The sequence below is a fragment of the Thermochaetoides thermophila genome (genome assembly GCF_000221225.1).
Source record: "Thermochaetoides thermophila DSM 1495 unplaced genomic scaffold scf7180000011818, whole genome shotgun sequence".
NCBI classification, from domain to species: Eukaryota; Fungi; Ascomycota; class Sordariomycetes; order Sordariales; family Chaetomiaceae; genus Thermochaetoides; species Thermochaetoides thermophila.
Window position 1 is genome coordinate 2,172,889 of NW_006383034.1, and position 19,279 is coordinate 2,192,167.

At 54.3% G+C, this 19,279-nt stretch overlaps 3 protein-coding genes across 3 annotated transcripts; 2 read left to right on the forward strand and 1 right to left on the reverse strand.

The window, feature by feature from the left end:
- Nucleotides 1-9,289: 9,289 nt before the first annotated feature.
- Nucleotides 9,290-13,986, forward strand: CTHT_0045970 (uncharacterized protein; the record flags this gene model as incomplete). The annotated part of the gene is made up of 4 exons (XM_006694914.1): nt 9,290-9,972; nt 10,041-10,139; nt 10,200-11,679; nt 11,788-13,986. 4 exons carry the CDS (start codon nt 9,290-9,292, stop codon nt 13,984-13,986), a joined length of 4,461 nt encoding a protein of 1,486 aa, XP_006694977.1.
- A 1,284-nt stretch (nt 13,987-15,270) lies between these two features.
- CTHT_0045980 (RNA polymerase-like protein) lies at nt 15,271-17,654 on the reverse strand (the record flags this gene model as incomplete). Its single annotated transcript, XM_006694915.1, has 4 exons — nt 15,271-16,134; nt 16,205-16,344; nt 16,403-17,235; nt 17,422-17,654. 4 exons carry the CDS (start codon nt 17,652-17,654, stop codon nt 15,271-15,273), a joined length of 2,070 nt encoding a protein of 689 aa, XP_006694978.1.
- Nucleotides 17,655-18,431: 777 nt separating this feature from the next.
- CTHT_0045990 (ubiquinone biosynthesis protein coq7-like protein) lies at nt 18,432-19,214 on the forward strand (the record flags this gene model as incomplete). Its single annotated transcript, XM_006694916.1, has 1 exon — nt 18,432-19,214. The coding sequence occupies one exon, from the start codon at nt 18,432-18,434 to the stop codon at nt 19,212-19,214; it is 783 nt and encodes a 260-aa protein (XP_006694979.1).
- Between the last annotated feature and the right edge of the window lie 65 nt (nt 19,215-19,279).

A 19,279-nucleotide genomic window follows, 5' to 3' on the forward strand; every position in this document is an offset into this window, starting at 1 on the left:
CCTCTCGCCGGCCTCAACCTCACTCCTCTCTCTCTCTCTCTCCCTCCTGAGTTTTGTTCAAGTCATCATCATCAAACCCAAACCTATCTTATTGACCCCCTTTCTTGTTTTGATGCCTTGCATATCTTGATAGCAGGCACAGAGAAATAAGCATCCAAGTACTGGCCCTGACACTTGGAGGTAGGCGCCACTGCAAGACCCACCGCAAGCAAGCAATGTTGGGCTAGGGGAATGTCTTGCTGTTTACGAGAAGCTCTTCTACTACTTTCTTTCTCGACTTACGCTCGGCTGCTTGCTCGATGGTTGGTCTCAGCTGCCGCTCTCTGTATAGTTATGGATTAAGGATGCGGACCACGGATTGCGGATTCTAGACTTGACTTGCTTGAGCTGTGCTCTGTCTGGCCAGCTGAACAGAAGATAAGGATTAGGGCTGATAATGATGATTAGGACGGTCGATGGCCTCGTTCTCGCTTGCGAAAAAAGAAAAAGGGAAAAACGGAAATGGAAAGGATGGAAGAAGGAAAGACGACGGTCCCGGTCTGGTCTTTTTTTTTTTTTTGCTGGCTTGCTTTGTGCTCCCAATAGCCCTCAGTGTCTCTATTGGCTACCTTACGTCTACGTAATAAAACGGGCTGATCACTAAGCTGGGGGATGGGGGAATTTTAGAGTTGTCTATATGGATTGTGGATTGTGGGATGATGGTACGGTACGTGCATAAGTACAAGGCTCACTTCTTCGTGTGTTTACTACTAGGTAATAATTCTCGCTTTTATTTTCCTAGATTGTGTCTGTTGTAGGTTGATAGAAGAACTGATGTTCAGGATCGTGATCGGGAATGGGGTTCGCGAGGCTCCCGGTCAGGCCGGAGGTGAGGGCTGTCGGGGCTCTGAAAGAAATGTCGCCTGTCCTGCAAAGTGACTATCTGAGCTTTTGCTTTAGGATCGCCCCCCTATCCCGACTGGATGTCTGTTGCTTCATGCTGATGGTATGCTTTTCGCCTTGGGGTGCTTCCTCACCTCTTTTTCCGAAACGACATGCCCCCGATGTTCTTGTGATCCAGACTCAGACATCGGACATCTGAATCCGAATCCATTCTCAGCTCGTCATCCAGCTCAACAAAAGGAAAATATCAATTCATAATCTGGTGAAGCGGACCGAACTGTGTGACTCACTCAGCTAAGAGCAGCGATGTCATGAACTTTACTTTGTCATCAATCAGCGGCAATGGAGTCCTATTGTCCTTGAATCTATCACCATTGTGTCTTGTGTAACACTCGCGGCAGCGCTCTTCTTGTACCTCCTCAGACCTCTAAAAGCAGACTGCTCAGCCATGACCTTACATACCACGCCCACATCAGGATGTCCAATCCAACTCAACTCTGCCAGGAGGACTCAAGAAGCTTCCCATCGTAGCCGCCGCATTTCTAAATTTCTTCTTCACAGCATCATCATCATCGCTGGACCTCCGCCTCACTCTCCTCCTCGTATTCAGGTAAACACTTCAAACTCCTTTTCACCTGCCTCTTTCGCTCTCTCACATTATCACGCCCTATTGCCAATCCTCGCTGCATACGTCACTCACTCGCTCACTCACTCACTCTTCCTTACAACCGCCGGAACTACCTTATCCCTTGGTTTGTAACAATCATCTTTCCCACCATGTCTCGTCCTACAGGATGTAGATAGATGCCTACTAGACTTCATAAACGGTCGATGTGTACCCCCCTCCCAACGCAATCTCGGGACCGAGCCCCCCTTAGCAATACAAGCGCGCAAAGTGACATAGAATATCGCGTCTGGGAGTGTAGGAGACACTCAAAATTTACAGAGTACACACACAAGTGAACAAAGTGTTACAAAACGCCTGCGTTGCCTCTACGATCCAGCAGCAGCTGCAGCTACCCTCGCCAGCCAGTAAAGTCCAGTGCCTTCGGAATAACGAAAGCCCTGCCCTCCCAGCTGACCGGACCGGCCAAGCAGGAACATATTACACCCGCAGCACAGTGCGCACCCCTACCGCCCGTCTACGGTCTCCGTTCGCCTGCCGCGGGTCCCACCGCAAAGGATTAGCGGTAGGTACGTAAGGTATTGACATTCTGTCGCTGGCCCTTGGTAGATATTGCGTGTTCCGTAGCGTGGGTGTGTTGCGCGGCGTTTAACTGGATGGATGGACGGACGCAAAGAAATAGAAAGCAATTTATCCAGTTCCTCGGGCCTATTACTTACATAACCTTACCTACTTGCTCTCCCGCGCGCCCTGTAGCGAGCTGTACATTGACGACAGCCATGCAAGCGCAAGTGCGATGCATAGCCGTTGAACTGCTGGATGCTCGGCACTTGGCGCATCAATTGGCTCTGGGCCTGCCAACCATGGGAGCATGGAAGAGGGTCACACTATCGCGACGACGTGGACCTGGCTGAGCGCTCTCTAAGGTAGTATAAACCGCAGCCCACGGGCAGCACAGCACAGCATGGGACACAACCCGCCATCCACCCGGAAGAATTTAGGCCAGGGCTTGGCAGCGATCAAGACAGTCAATCGATCCATACATGCATGAAAGCAGGCCGGTAATATGAATCTTTGATACCTGCTCGAAGAAATTATCCGTTTCCGGATAGTTTTCCGTTGTTTTCGTGATCGAAAAGGGTGCAATGGTTCGGGTTTGTGGAAAGAAAGAAGAGGCAGCTTTGAGCATTCGTTTCTGCCTGGCAAAGTGGTGGTGAGGCTAGGCATCTACATTTTTGGCTCTTACCTAAGTGGTCGGCTTTTCGTGCCGCTTGCGCAAGGGAACCGAATGAGGTAAAGTAGAACAAAAGATTTGGCTTCCAAGACAATTAAAAACTCACTTTTACGTTCTGTTTGTAAACAGTCTCAGATAGTCATCAATCGGCGCGCAGATGAAGTCTGCAACCAAAAGGAAACATCATTTTAACCGAGGGGAATCTCCGAGGGCGGCCGAACAATTATCACGTTCCGTCAACCTGGCGGGCGGGAGCGAGCCAAAAAGTTCACGGCTTTTTTTTTTTTTCTTTTTGGCCTGGTCGCTCTGCGTTGGTGCTGTGCTGTGCTGTGCTCAATCCCCAGACGCAACAACGGCCTAATTCCGCGGATGAGAAGCGCGGATACTACCTACCTATGGGATGAGTGGTTCATGGTGCTCACTACTGCGTTACCTGAGTTTGCTTGCTCGCGTTGATCCCTCAATCACACTGGTAACCATCGGCATCCATCTTTGGTGATTATGTCGTCGAAGCAGAGAACCTGATACTTGATGACATACGAATGTTGTCGTCATGGCTCCCAGAGAAGCCTTGGAAGGTGATCTATTTTAAAAGTTAGGATGTTTCAGGTGATGCTCGGAACATGGTGGAGTTGAAAAGGGGCCTACCTAGTAGGGCTGAAGCCGTTGGTAGGCCCCGCTGAAGAAGGCCGGAGTAAAACGCTGTCTCGGCAACTTCGTACCTCCCCCTTGCATGAAGGCTCTGTCATCACTGCGGGGGAGCTGAGGTTATGGTGGCGAGCCCAGACGGGACTTGCGAGCCATGTAACCCGTGAGACCCGTGGGATTCGTGATTGATTCGGTGTGTATGTGGTAGTCCCAACCGCGGTAACGGGTACGAATGCAGTGAACACTGAGAGCAAACACTTTCTCCATCCAGGTCAGCGGCAGACTGCCATCTTCATGGTTCAACAGGGGGCGGCGCGACAGCTCGTGACTGCGATCGATGGAACATAGTTTTGGTGTTGTTGTTGACTTGCTGCAGACAGCAGCGAGCAGAATTCCGTGACCAACAGCCGCAAAGTCTTCTATGCAGGTTGGAACTGTTTCAGATCTGGTGGCTGTACAGCTAGCGGAGCCCATTGGCGAGGCCTCGGTTCGTCTGTGGCTGTGCGGGAATCCTTTCCGGAGACCTGGTGCTACAGAGCCAGATTAACTTTATCTATCGGACTGGTTGGCTGTACCACGAGGCTCGAACCTTCAGGCCCAAGAAACGGAGTCGTCGTCGCACCCAGATGGGGGCACGGCTCCAGTGATTGTACATAGCCCACGTTGTCGGTATCGCGGATGTTGTTGACAGAGCTATCCATAGAAACGATGACTTTCACAACATGATCTGATGAGACAGGTTGACTGTTCACCCCACCTGCTTGCTTGTACGAGATGCGCAGCACACTGCAGCAGCAGCAAGAGCAGTTTGCCAGGCTCCAGTCATTGTCTTGTGCAACCATGATGACAAATGGAAAGGCCTGAGATATCAGTGACAGAGAGCTCGTGAGGGAATGAGCCAATGCCACACATCTGAAGAACACCGCAGAAAGAGAGAGAGAGAGAGAGAGAGAGTGTGTGTGTGTGTGTGTGTGTGTCTGTGGGGGGGGGGTGGAGAGAGAGCAGTCTACGTGGATAGTGCAATGAGTGATACGGCCAACTGCGATGAGACCACTTCGTGTACGGATATGTTTGTCTTCATCTGCGGGCAGTGCGCAAGCGCGATGGTAACATTTTCGAGGACGGCATGCGTACGGTCAGTACTGCAGCACGGAGAGAAAGCCGCGGGAGCACGCCGACCCATCTGCGTACTTGGCCTGCACGATCCCGTACTTTGGAATGTGAGCGCCATCAACGTGCCAGAGCCACGGCGCTGGGGGCGATCCATGTTGGCGGTAATATGAAAAAAAAAAAGAAAAAAAACTGCTGATCAATCCCGTATGGCCTCTGTTGCCCTGGAGGATTGGATGCATGGCCGGTGACTGCTTGAAATCTGAATTTTGTGAACGTAGAAGCGCTCAATGGCGTCCACCCAGACCATATCCACGGACGTAAGATTGGCATGCAGTTAGGGTAGGGTTTCGCTTTTACCCATCAGAACGTCCCTCCTGCCAGATGCTGTCTGATGTTCATAGCCGGCCATCAAAGAGTAGGCCGTTTGTGGCGGAGGAACAGTTAGCGTCCGCCAAGGGTTCCACAATGGAACGGTCCGCCTTTAGCGCGATCCCTACATGCATGTATCGAAGCTGTAATTTATTAGAAGCCGGTTACCTACCTTGCTTGAATCGAGGTTTATTTGTGGGGATTAGCCATCGTCGAGTCCACGTCGTTGTTCGCGCCAACAAAAGAGCCTGGCGCACGCACAGTCTCCACACAATCTTCGATCTACAATTCCCATCAGCGGCCTTGCTGTTTCAACCTCACCCCATTCCATCCCATCCCATTTCTCATATCTGCGCATTTGTTGATGACTGTATTGATGGCCGCAGACATACAGTTAGAAATCAATAGCGTATGCGTGTTTGCGGTCGATATCTGCCGACTTGATGGTCAAACAGGTCGCATCGCGTCTTCTACTCTTCCCCCCTCATTTCCCCTCATCGGATGCATTTCATGCGCGCTTAATCGTCATCTGTGAATGGGATTTTTCCAACTCGGGTAAGCCCCAACGGCGTCGTAGCCGCAATGTTGCACAGGAACACAGGCCAAATCCATCTTAGCGTAAGCTTGGCCAGGGCTTGGTGCCGCGCTCCAAGCCTTTGCTATCCTGGAAGAGATAATTAAGCGCGCTGCAAGCGCCCTGGACACTGATTTGGAAATTCTGGTCGTGGTGGAGGGGCGCTCAGATGACTCGTCTCTGGCGGTGCCGTGGTGAGACCGCCAACCATCAACTAACAACAGCACGCAATGTCCCCCATTCTTCTCCCCACTGCCCTCCACCCCCCCCCTCCCCCCGCGGTCGGCCCGAGTTGATCTCGGCTTGACGCTTCGATAACAATTCCGCGCAGCCATCATATGCGGGCCGTCGGGCGTCGGGTTTGCCGTCGTGGTTGTCGAAATCTTCGAGCGCTCGAGGCCAGGAACAAATCGGCCGCCGTATCGAAAAGAACTAAGCGCCCTGTCCAGATGACGAGTGCGGGGTCTTCAAACACATCGTGGCATCAGTCTACGATCCACCATTACGTCTATCACCAACAGACGTGTAATGATGATGATGATGGTGATATGCCACGCACGGTATACGGAGCAGCCGGCATGTTTGCGACCTCCACTTTATCCCAGAGAGACACGGGACTTCAGTACCAAAACCCCCAACATCCCCGACGTTTGTCTTGAACTGGCAGTTTGGTGGCGTCTTAGACACCTCCTAATAACAACCGACAGCCGCCTAGCGTCGCGTCTCTTTTGCCTGCTCTGGAAAATGGTACACTTCCGAGCTGGTGTTATTCCTTCTGCTACCGTGCCGGTTCAGGTCACAGATGACTATCACAACAAGCAACCAGCTGCATTATCATCGATCCACAGGCTCTTGCTATTGTAGCATGTTTACAGGAAGCGATTCCAAAGAAGCCGGCTGCGTTGATTGTTGGCTGATGGACTCTCGAGAAAAGAGAATTAGAGATGCATCGGCCGGTCTCTCCACATCGGCCAAGAGTTTGCCCGGCTCCCCACGATCTGATGCGGTATTCGCAGGCGGTGTAACGAAAAAGAGGTTGTAGATCTCGACATGCCGACCCAACCCGGGGAACATGCACATGGCCCACATACGAGATGTTACGGCGCATCGGCTACGTTACGCAAGACCTGTAGTGTACTTCACTTCACCGGTCAACATAAGCCGCAAGCCCAACACTTTCCTCCAAGGAGCAATATACACAAGACCAGTTTTCCGGGAGATCAACTCTTCATTGCGCCATCCGCGCTGCCATCGAGTTTTCCAGAACACCATCGAGAGACCTGTTAAGCGGCCCGTCTTTTCGTTGGGACCCGTTTTCATTGGATGCCTGGGGAAAAAAAAAATAGGAAATATGACAAGCCCGCGGCGCAGCACGATAGCTGCCAATGATGGGGTCACCGTTGCCCTCAGCCTGTATGCTTGCATGTTGGCTGCAACCCCAGCCTGCCAGTGCGTCGCGGAACTGTCTGCCGGCCGGCAAATCGACCACTTGGGAAACCCGCCAAGACTTTAATTGTTAGTGACACCGCTCCGAAGGCTTTTCTTCCCTGTGGCACGCACACCATGCTAATGGCTGCTGCGGCTCTCGCGCTTAAGGCCCGGCTAGTCTCGCTTCATTCGTCTGTTCAAACAAGCTAACATTCTAGAGCTAGCATCACCAAGAGCCCGTCCGGCGGCTATGCGGTTGTTCCCGGTGTGTTACTGTGAACAACTGAACCGATTAACACTTGCATCAGGGACATACGGGCTACCTAATCACCAAAGCAGTACTTCAACCTCGAGGGAACTTGGGGGTTTTCAACCTTTTCGGCGCCACAGTTAACCACAATTATGACAACAAGACGGTAAGTTTTTTTTTTTTTTTTTTTGTGTAGGGCATTCGGTCAATTTTTCTTCCGGTTCACTATGGTCGAGGAAAATAAAAAAATGTTCAAGTTAGCAACATAGTTTGCAGCAACCACCGAACAGGCGAGTCCTGGGCTGATGTGATCCGTCTGCCGTGTTCTCTGCTGTGTAACCGCAGTCGCATGATGACTGTCGCTTGGGTCGTGCTACAATTGGTCAGCATGAACACCGTCGTTGATGCAAAAGATCTTGTTCACGTTTCTATATCGCATTTACAGTGTCCCCTCTCCCCTTGCAGGTCCGTAGCCTGCGCCTCTCGTGTGTCAGACCAGTGGTCGCCAAGAAGGGGGAGGGGAACATCCATTCTGTGCTAGCAGCTCTTGACGACCATGCAACTTTTGGGGCCTGCAGATTCTCCAAATTCAGCATGGCGAGATGCTGTTATGCTGCGCACACTAACACCTAGCTACGGATTATTACACGAAATGGCCGACGCCAAAAGAAAGGGTTCACGCCAGGGCCATGCATTTCACGATGCCGGAATGCGTCTCCAATTCCTGCCGGTCGGCTTTTGGACTTGATTTGCAACGCAGCCTTGCCGTAACGCGACCGGACCAGCGACCTGTCATGCATGCTATTATCGGGGTTCACGTACGGATGTGCCGTGGGCGAAAATTACCTACGGAAAATCGTGTTCCGTACGGGTTATGTCAACACTCCCAGCAGGGCGGTGCTGCGGTGAGGTGGCATCCGAGCTTGGAGAAACAGGTTACGGCCTCTCGCTAACCAGAGGAAACTTGGGGACTCGGTGGCATATACACATGGCTGTTCATGGCGCTGGAGAGACTCCGGACGGACTCAACGCTGAGAAGAGGCCGTGGCCTTGAAATTCAGACCAAGACAGGAAGGTACATGAAATCAGCCTCGTTGTGGTCTTCTGGCTCTGTGATGACTCTCTTTTCTTAGTGACAAAGTGACAGCATGCTATCCGGCATCGGAATGCAGCGTACAGGTTATTTTTTTTTTTTTTTTACATCCACAGAAGGGCATGGCCTTTCATACGGGTGCATCGCCAATCTCGATTTCTTTGCTACCCTCCACGGCTTGGTCCAGGCTGTTGGGTCGAGGGTCGGACGGCTGGCTCGTCCGTGGTCTCCTAGGCCAGCGACCGTAGGACAACCCTTCTCTTTCTCGTGTCGACCAAGGCAACTACAAGGCAACTCTGTGATAGGCCGTGTAACGGCAGAGAGCAACTGGGCGAGAGAACAGGCTGCCTTGTACAGAGAGCTGCATATCGTCTACTCCTCTTGCCACATACCGTATCTCGAATGTCGGCCATATGCGTATTTTCTCAGTCCCTACGCGCTAGAGGCGTACCAAGACCTCCAAAGCGCAGATGGTGCGACCATCAAACTAAGCCCTCTGGCGTGGTCTCTGCCAAGATGCCCCCTGGTCGTGCTGCGCGCTTCTTGTGGCCCGCTAGCGGTGCTGTGCCGCGCTGTGTGTTTGACCAGAATGGGGTGTGTGCGCTCGACTGTTCCCCCATTTCGACCTGCTCGCTTGACACCCTGCACTCCCCTGCTCGATCAGTCTTCTCAATTTCTCCTACCCTCGCGATCCACCCTCTCACTCAACCGCGTCCACGGTCCAGCTGTACGGAACACGGGCATCGTTCTGTCTTGTCGCCAGCACTGCTTGTCTGCCCCTCCCCCTCCCTCTCCGTTATCCCATATCCTCCACCTCCCCTGGCGTGCGCCGTGCCTGTGTGTGTGTGTGTGTGTGTGTGTGTGTGTGTGTGTGCGCTACAGCCGCGCTTGTACATGGCACTAACTAAATCGTGAGTGACTACCGGACTGTCACTTTCTCATTCTTGTTCTAAGCCTATTGCTACCTCTCGTCGCCTGCTACTGCTGGCCTGCTGCCAGTCTGAGGCGGGCTGTGTCGTTCCCCCAGCCTGGCATAGGTCCTTCCCATTTCCATTTTGAGAGCTGGCGTCGCCATGACGAGTCTGAGGAAGATACTTCATCTCAATGATGACCGCTCGTCCTTGCCATTGCCATCCCCGTCTCCCCACAATAAAAGGGATCCCGCACCCGCGACCTCGGGCAGCGAGACACCCAATGACGCCGTGAAGGAGTACGTCGACAAGCCTTCTTCACTCCCGGGTTCCGAGAGAAAGGATATCAACCAGGCCTCTCCCGCTGGCCACGCAAATACAAAGCGTGGCTCATCCCCGCGGCCGGTCGAGTCGACCACCTCGATCTCGCAGCCAGATCCATCAGGGGCTACAGATCCAAGGCCATCCAGCGCTCCCAAGTCGGACTTATCCTCATCATCATCATCCTCATCAAGACCTTCTTCAACCTCGGCATCCTCCTCAACCCCCTCTCAGTCAGCCGCTTTGTCTCAGTCTCAGTCTCAGTCAGTGTCTGCTAGCTCCCGACAGTCTACCCGGGATAAGACCAGCAACACCATGAACAACCCAGTGGGGTTTTTCCAACTTTCGCCCTTCCCGCCAGCGGGCCTTCAAAGGCCCTTCCACCCTCATATCAACCATGCCAACATCCCCATCAAGCTCACTCCCAAGACCAGGCGGATAAGCAAGGCCCAAAAGGGATTGCCGGTTCATGTCTGCGACCTGTGCAATCCGCCCAAGACATTCACCCGGGCAGAGCATCTCAGGTATGGTAACTGCTTTGGTCTTGGTCTTCATCATTGAGTCATGTGTACTAAAACTATGCATTCCATAGACGTCACCAGCTTAGCCATGGTAAACCACAGTTTCAGTGCCCTGGCTGTGACAGGGCGTTCCATCGGAGAGACCTCCTCGATAGGCATAAGCTGAGGCAGTAAGCCTTTGTCCTTGAATAGGTCATGATGTGCCGCGTGTGTGCTGACGAAATTGTCAGTGAGCAAGAGGGTCAAAGTGCCCAAACAGCAGAATCGGCACAGCACGGCTCGCCTTCTTCTCCTACTCCTACTACTACTACTACTACTACTACTACTACTACTACTACTACTACGACAACTCAGACCCAGCAGCGGTCGCCGTGTGAATCTATTTCGGGATTAAGCCCCTCGCCATCTACAACGGCCCCTCCTACCCCTAACCCAAATGTTGCCGCCCAGGCCGGCTTCTCACAGCCTGTGAACATCTCGGGTCCTTCCCAACAGCGTGGCGTGGGCTCCGGTCCGAGGAGCCGCAGGAATTCTTCTCAGCAAGCTCAGAACACCTACCCTGTCTCATCTCCGAGCATTCCCATCATGAGTCCTACTCCGCCAACCTCTCTGTCACCTACGCTGCCGGGAAACATGAGTCAGTTCCCGTCCGCTTCCCGCCCGTCACCTCCCGCTATCTACGTAGTTACGCAAGGCATCTCAGTTCAGCCGGCCGAGTTGCCCGATCTCCAAAGTTCGGCATCATCGGCGTGGCCCTCATCAGCCACCGACAGCACTTTCTCCACCCCGGTGTCTGATATCGGCAGAAACGCCCGTTGGCATCGGGGACACCCGTCGCCTACTGTTAGCGAGTGGTCTTCATCACAGCGTCTTTCTCCTTACCCTCCTCCGACACCACGGCGGATCCATAGTCAGAGCCCGGCCCCGTCTGCCATGGGAGACACCCTGCGGTCACCCATATTCGCCGGCTCCCCCTTCCCTGGAGCACAGCAACCGTCTGAGCCATGTACTTTTAGTAACGGCATGCTGAGCGTTCCGGCCCCCGTGGGATTCGTTCCTTCCAACAGCCCCGGGAACCCTAGTTCTCAGCAGCCGTCCGTTGTTGAGATCCCTTACCGGCCTCAGCATCGACATAGCGATTCCGTTTCTACCACACGGACCCAGACCTCTCCTATGGGCACCGCTCAGCCAGGAGAAACTGCGCTGGTCACTACCCCTGCGGTTCCTGCTCAGCTCGATCCAATGGCTGGCTTGGACCGTCGGAAAAGTGTCATGGTTGACACCGACCAGATGGGTCTTGGTATTCTGAGCGGCCTGGCCATCAGCTACGGCACCTCTGGCAACGGGTTGGCAAACCCAGCGGTTGATCAGTCCAGCCAAGTCAACGTTTCTGTCAATGTTGACATGGACATCAACCTGAACAACGGCAGCTGCAGCGGGGAGTATGCCGTTACCATGCCTCTCTCGTCACCATCGGCGATGAGCCAACTGTCCGAAACCGTCCGCAAGGACATCCCCCGCTATGTGGGCGAATACTGGAACCTCGTGGACCCGATGCTTCCTCTCGTCCATCGGCTTTCGTACGAAGCGGCACCCGAGGACGCCCTGACATGCGCCATGGCAGCTGTCGCAACGCAGTACCTCGATAACAAGGACGACCGCCAAAAGGGGACCCAGCTGCACGACGTTGCCCAGCAGGAAATCAAGCGGGTGAGTGCACTCTCACACTCTCCCAGGCCCCCCTCTCTCCAAGTGTGCTGAAGGCCCAGTTCAGCTGACACGAGCCGACACCGTCGCCGCCTCTGCTGCCGCTCACAGATCCCTCAATGGACCCTCCAGACCATGCAAGCCATCCTCCTGTGCGAATACTTCTCCCGCTTCCGCGGCCGCAAGGCCGTCTCGGAGCCATCCAATCGCTTCAAGTCACTTTATGGGAGGGTGAGTGCCGCACGCTCCTCATCGTCATGTCTTTCGCCCTCTTCTTCTATCTATGGCGGCAATGCTATCATCGACTCCAATGCCTGGACACCCGTCTCGTCTCCTGCCTCTCCTGTCCCTTCTGTTTTCGAGGGAGGGTCCTTGTCTATGTCTACCACCCCTACTATGTCGCCCATTGCCCTGCGCCATCTGAGTCCTCTTCCGGGCATGCCCTGGGATGGGCTTGGGTCGTCGCGGCGATCTGTTTCTTCTGGTGCTTCTTCTCCTTTGGCTCCGTTTCCTCCAACCTTTGAGCTGCCTATCCGTCGTCGGCGTAGCAGCACTTTTAATTATAATCTTAATGTTCCCGCTTCATCTCTTTCTTCGCACTTTCGCTCTCGGTCTCAGTCCTCGTTAACCTCATCTTGGTCTTCTTCTTCTTCTTCTTCTTCTTCTTCTTCTTCTTCCTTCTTCTTCTTCTTCTTCTTCCTTCTTCTTCCGTTCCTTACGGCTTGTTTCACTCCCGCGACAACACCGGTTCTCTCTTCTTTTTCAGCCTCTTTCGCTTCACTTTCTCCTTCTCAGCCCTTCTTCCCCGGACAGTCATGCTCACGGCCCGCCGGACAGGCCTGCGATTCGTTTACGCCGGACGATGTCATGCCAATCTTGAACCAGCCATGCTTGTCTGTCCAGGACCGCTGGCAACGCTGGGTTGACATCGAGTCGCGCCGTCGTATCTTCGCCGTCTGCCTCTTCATTGACGCCCATACCGCCATCTACCACGAACAGCAGTTTCGCATGTACGACTGTCAGCCTGATCGTCCTGGCGCTTTTCGGAACATCCCTCTCTTCACCCGTAGTTCTCACTTGTGGGCTTCCCGGACCGCAGACGAGTGGGCGGCCGAGGTTGCCGCTGACCCGTCCCTCCTCATGCCCGAGACCCTCCCCTCTCTCGAGCAACTCACAACCGAGTCTGTCGACGGCTGCACGCCCCTCGACCGTCTCACCATCCTCAGCGTCAGCGCTCTTAGCTTACCCCGCCGCCGTCCCGTCATCCCCAACACCAACTCCCTCTCCACAGCCAGCTCCCCTGCCCCGGAGATGATAGACCCCTCCCACCCCCCTTCATCATCTGACCCAACTGCCCACCTCACCTTGGCTCAAACCCTTGCCTCGCTCTCCCACTCCGTGCAATCCCTCGACGCCGAAGCCCTCCTCCTCCGCCTTTTCCCCCATTGCCCCATCGTCTACACATACCTTGCCCTGCACCACACCCCGTTGCGCGACCTCCTCGCTGTGGCGGGCAACAGCTGGGTGTTTGCTCAGAAACTGCTCTCCGAGTCGGCGTTTCTCGAGGCCCAGCGTCGTGTCACGGCCTGGGCGGCGGCGGTGGGGCATGAGACGGGGGTCGTTGGTGCCGGGGAGGGGAAGAGCGCGGTTAAGGCTGTGGGGTATGCGGCGCGGGCATTACTTGGGTTTTTGGGGGAGGATGGGAGGGGCATGGTTGGGAGAGGGCCCATGAAGCGTGTGCCGTGGGTGGCGGATCTGGGGGATTATTGGGCGGTGTATTGTTGCGCGTTGGTCTGTTGGGCCGTGGGGAGGGCTATGGGGGGGCATGGACATGGGGGACATCAACAACAGCAGTATGGGGAGTTGCTTGCTGTGCATGATCCTGCGCAATTCCATTCCCTTTCTCCCGGATCGCCTACGCTGTCCACGGGCCCCTCCTCATCTTCCATCGCTACCCCCTCAGCGTCAGCCAGCGCTATGGACACAGACGACGACCCTGCCCTTGACGAATCCCCGCTGTCTGAACAAGAACAGTCCGCCCTCCTCTTCCTGCGGACCGTCGCCTCTTCTTTCCCCTCCCCCCACGACGGTATCGACCGTTCTGCGTTGTCCTGGCCCTCCGCAGTCGCAGCCGCCGGGATAGATATGCGAGATGCAACCCTCGGCGTGGTGGCACTGGTCAGACGTCGGCTGAAGGCAGACTGTTTGTGTCCCAGCAGCAGGCTGTTCTGGGATGCGGTTGAGAAGGTGCTAGTTAGGTTGGAGAAGGGGGGTGGTGAGGGGGTTGGGGTACATGGGTTAAGGGCTTGAATTGGATTGGGATTAGCATTGAAGGTGGAAGGGAGTGGTGTTAGGAGGGTTAAGATTTCAGGGTTTTTTTTTTTTTGGGTAGCATGGACATAGGTGGATAAGAAAGGGAAAAGGCATTGAAGAAGGATTGGTGATTGGGTACCATAGATGGAAGGAAGGAAGGATAGGTCGTGTTTATGGCTTGTGTATCTGTCTGTCTGTATGTCTTAATAGGTTGATTCTTTTTGTTTTTTTTTTTCTTATTTGGGTCGGCTTGGGCTGGGTTTGGTAGGGCATGTCATGTCGGGCGGTGTTAGTCTACCTCGTGGGAAGTGATACCCCGGGCATGTTTTTTACAATGTTAGCGGGTTGTTTTGGACGTTTAATGTCTTAATTGACCGGTAATTCTATATCATGTTTGGATATGGTTGGTTGAACATTAGATAAGTCGGAGTCTTAGACTCAGTTATACGAGGTTTGCTTTTAGGTTTTTTTTTTTTTTCTGTTCAAAACTGGTTGTTGGCTTGTATGTGGTTTGCATGATGTTTTAACGTTTTGTTCTATCTTGTTGCATGTTTACTTTCAACATTCGTCCCCAGATCTATTCTTGTCCTGTACTACTAGCTTCTTGTTTTATGTTTGTCTCTCCTCTTTTCTCGAGTTTATTATTGTTTTCAGTACGGCCATGAGCTATAATTATAATGAGTGTACTGTTAGTGATATCACGCATCATTGAGCAGTGATGGCTAGAAATATAAGTTCTAATGATGAATGATATGTCCATATTTCAGAGGTCTCTTTGACCATGGTGAAAGTGACTGTTCTAAAAGCTCGACTGGCATTATGTCCCTCATAGACTTCGAATATGACAGGGCATAAGGAGTCACACTACACAGTATCGCCTCACCAACACGAGGATACGCACGGGAATACTGAAATTTAGGTATCTATCATTTATTGTATCATCTTGCCTTGACTCAAACCCCGAACTATAGGAACGCCCGATAACCACCCGACTACCTAAAGAACTGTTAACTACATTATGTCTTTTCTTTCTTTGCCTCATCAATATTGGTTTCTTTTTATGTTCGCCACGAGGGAGAAAAAAAAAATAAGAGACATGGGAACCGCTATGCCCATTCCATATCCGCCATCTCATCCGTCCGTCAATCAAGAAAAAGGAGCGAGTGTGATTGTTGAAAAGCCCGTCAGACCCCACCATGCGAGCGGAGCACCCGAGCATTGGGCTCATCAGAAGGGGAGACCAAAAGTCAAGCTGCAAGCTGGCCAGAGGACGGGCACCCCTTAGTTGATGTCCACATCTAACTCCAAATCAATCGCCCCAATGATATCATCATCCATCAACGGCCGATGAATACTCGGCATCCCACCCTGCTTCTTGGCCTGCTCCCACTGCTGCTCCTTGAGCTTGGCAATCACCGGCAGCACCTCCTCCTTGTTCTCCCCATTCGCCGGTGTATTCGTGCCACTCGTTCCGTTAGACTGAACAACCTTCTTTGGCGTAACCAGCGAGTCCTGCGACGGGTCATAATGGAACTTGACTCTGGTCCTAACACGGCGGGACAAGTCCCCGTCTTCGACGGGCTCCCCCCTCAAAGTGCGCAGTTCTATCTCCCGGGCCTTCGCCCGCTCCGCAAGCTGTGCTTTGCGCACCATCTCAGAGTTGTACTTCCTATTCTCCAAATTCTTCCTCGCCAGCCTCTCCTGCTGCGACAACCCAACCCCATTCCCATTCTCCCCGTTCCCGCCGTGAGAGGAGGAAGAGGAAGAGGAAGTAGTGGTGGTGGTGGTGGTGGTGGTGGTGGTGGTGGCAGTAGTGGAGGTCTTCATCTGAGGGAACAGACTTCCCGTCCTAAAAGCCAGCCGTGGTACCTCCAGACTATCGAGACGCTCCTGCAGGCGGGCGACGGCCTCCTCATCACCGCGGGCGCGGGCCAGTTCGAGCTGTTTCTGCACCGCTTCGCGCTGAAAGGGGCCGTATTTGGCGTGCATCTCTCGCACGCGGCGGAGCTTCTCGTTGAGTTCTTCGTCCGTCCAGACGTAGTTCACCATGCGGTTGATGTCGTCGATTTTGGAGATGAGCTCGTCTTTCGTGGGGAAGGGCACACCTTCGGCGAGGCAGACTTGTTTGTAGCGGTTGAACTCGGCCTAGAGGAGGGAGGGAGCGGGGGGGTTAGGGGGTGATGACAAGGAACTGATAACAGCAATCAGGACGAACCTCGGTGAACTTGTTATTAGAGCAGCTGATAAAGGGCCAGTCCCGCTGGGCCTTGCCGTGGGCGGCCTTGACGTAAGTGTCGACCACCATCGGATGGCCGGAGTGGTCGGGGATGGCGTACGGACGGCCCTTGGAGAAGCCTAACTTCCGTCAGTCACGCCCTCGCGGTCACAACCCTAACACAAGGCTCAAACCTACCCTTAATAACCGCCATGCGGTACACCTCCTGACGAGTGGCCGGATCAGGCCCAATATTAATCCTCACAAAACACCCGATCATAGCCTGCTCGAAGAGAGGGTGGAAGCAGTAATCCGCAAACCGACTGCGCCCAACACGCACACGCTCAATATCCCGCATGTCAGCCGGCGGGCTCTCCCTCGGCTCAGGACTGCGCGACCTGTTGCGGGACTTGGACCGACGATAGTCATCGCTGTCGCGGCTGCTCGGACGGCGGTTGTACCTGTCGCGGCTCCTGCTACGAGAGCGGCCGTACGATGATTCTGAGCGGTCGCGGTCGCGGTCGCGGTCGCGACGACGGCGATCGTTCTCGCGCTCGCGGGCCTCCTTGCGGCTGGTGCGCTCTTCGCGGGCACGGCGCAGGGAATCCATCTTGTCGCTGCTCTGATCGGCGCGGGTGCGGGCCCGGGATGACTTGCGGAGGTCGGTACGGCGACCTGTGTGGAGATCGTCGTCGTCGTCAAGGTCGACAGCTTTGCGCTTCTTGCTCATGTCTTTTCCCTTCTCCTTCTCCTTTTCCTTCTCCTGGTTGACCTTGAGCTGGCGAAGCATGCGGTTTTGGCGGATACGCTCGTTCTCCTCGCGGCGCTCGGCGAGGATCTGTTCACGCTCGATCTCGCGCATGCTCATAATACGTGCTTTCTCTTCGAGACTCTTGAACAGGCCTTCGACCGGGTAGGGATTGTCATCGTCAGCAGCCGCGCCGCGGGTACGAGCTTGCGGGGTGTCGGAATCGGAGTCCGACTCGTCCATCGGGGCCGACATTTGCGAGCCTGGAGAGCCTGGAGGGGAGCTACGAAGGTCAGCATGCGTCAGGAGGGGAGGGAGGGGGGGAAGGGGGAGGGGGGGGGCTTAAGTCTTGGGACAGTGCATGCGAGAGGGCCGTGATCGCGAGCAGAAAAAAAAATAATGACGATGGCCGCGTTGTCACAATCCCAATCCCCCAAAGAAAAAGTTGCTCCGATCTAGGGAGACTCACGCCTCGCCCTCCTCCTCCTCTTCATCATCCTCGCTGCGGCGCTTTGCCCTGCGCGCTGAAGTACCTCGACGTGGCGCATCCTTGTCATCGTCGTCGTCCTTGTCGGACGCGGCGTCGTCACGGTGGCGTGGGGAAGAATTGTCGCGGCTGATGTCCATGGCCTCGCCGGCATCCTCGCCTTCGGACACGTCGCCGCCGGCGAGGGCGAGCAGTTCGTCATCGATATCGGACATGGTGGTTGATTGCGTTGAGCCTAGATAAGGAAGGGTAGGGAGTCGATTGATTGATTGATGTGTTGGCAGAGAGAGAGAGAGAGAGAGAGAGAGAGAGAGAGAAGAGAGGAGGGAGGGAGGGAGAGGAAGGAGGAGAGAGAGAGAGAGAGAGGAAGGGAGGAGGAGAGGAGGAGAAAGGGAGGAAGGGAGAGGGAGTGAGCCCGATTAAACAAATGACAGCGCCAAAGAGATCAAAATGCGCGACGCACGATCGCAGGCAAAACTCCGTGATCGTGGTCGAAGAAATTGGATGGTCAGTGGACACAGCCAGTCGCAGCGATGCGGAGGTGATGGAAGAAGTTGAATGGTTCAGATCCAAAATCTGGGGAATTGAAGCGCCCGAGTAAAGTCGGGTCCGGGAGAAAGCGAGGTGTTTCGCGTTGTGGTACACTGTCCGTTTAGCGGGATACCCAATGAACGCCACGCCTATTGGGACTGTCGCTCTCGGGCTATTGAAAGAGTCAAATAGCGAAGCCTTGGTATTGTGCGTATAACGTCACGTATGTTACGCGTTGCGCAATACGCGTTACGCTATCAGACAGTTGTATAGGTCAGGTCGTTACGTGTGTGGGTGTGTGCGGTACGTACCTTGGAGGTAGCAGGTGGGTGTGGGTCCATCGGGCGATCTCGACTATTCACATCTCTCGGCCGCCGAGCTCATCTTCAAATTTCATGTCCTGCTGCCGTCTTTTACTTGATCTCTCAACTCCTTTCACCAATTAACGGCAATTCATCATCATGGCAAGCCGTCCAGTCCTCCGCACAGCGCGGGTCCTTCTCCCGGCCACTCCAAGCCGTCTCTTCTCAACCACAGCCCCCACCACTTCCACCACTACCTCCTCCTCCTCCTCCTCCTTCTCCTCATCTTCATCACCAACCTCACCGTCCTCAATCTCACAACCCAAAGGTGATGGCCAACAACCCCCCAAATCCACTAAAGGCCGCAAACCTTTAACTCCAGAACAAAGAACCATGCTCTCCCGCGCCCTCCGCGTGAACCAAGCTGGCGAGCTCGCTGCCACCCTCATCTACACAGCCCAAACCCCCCTCGTCGTCTCCCGCGAACCTCACCTCCGTCCGCTAATGCAACACATGTACGACCAGGAAGAAGGCCACCTCCGCACCTTCAACGAATTAATCCATCGTCATCGCGTCCGCCCAACCGCTTTATACCCCCTCTGGCAGGTATTGGCCACTGGTCTAGGCTGGACAACAGCCATGCTGGGGCGGGAGGCCGCCATGGCGTGCACGGAGGCGGTCGAGACCGAGATCGGGGGGCACTATAACGGGCAGATTCGGGATCTGTTGGCGATGGTGGAGGGGTGGGAGCGGGAGGGGTACGAGGTTGGGGAGGAGTTTCGCAGTTTGATCGAGACGCTGCGGAAGACGAGGGATGAGGAATTGGAGCATTTGGATCATGCGGTCGAGCATGATGCTAGGAAGGCGGAGCCGCATTGGTTATTGACGGGGATTATCAGGTTGGGGTGTAGAGGGGCGATTTGGGTTAGTGAGCGGGTGTAAGAGACGCTCAAGGGGGATGGATGGAAAATTTGTATTATATCTGTATGTGGGATGGATGTAGAGTA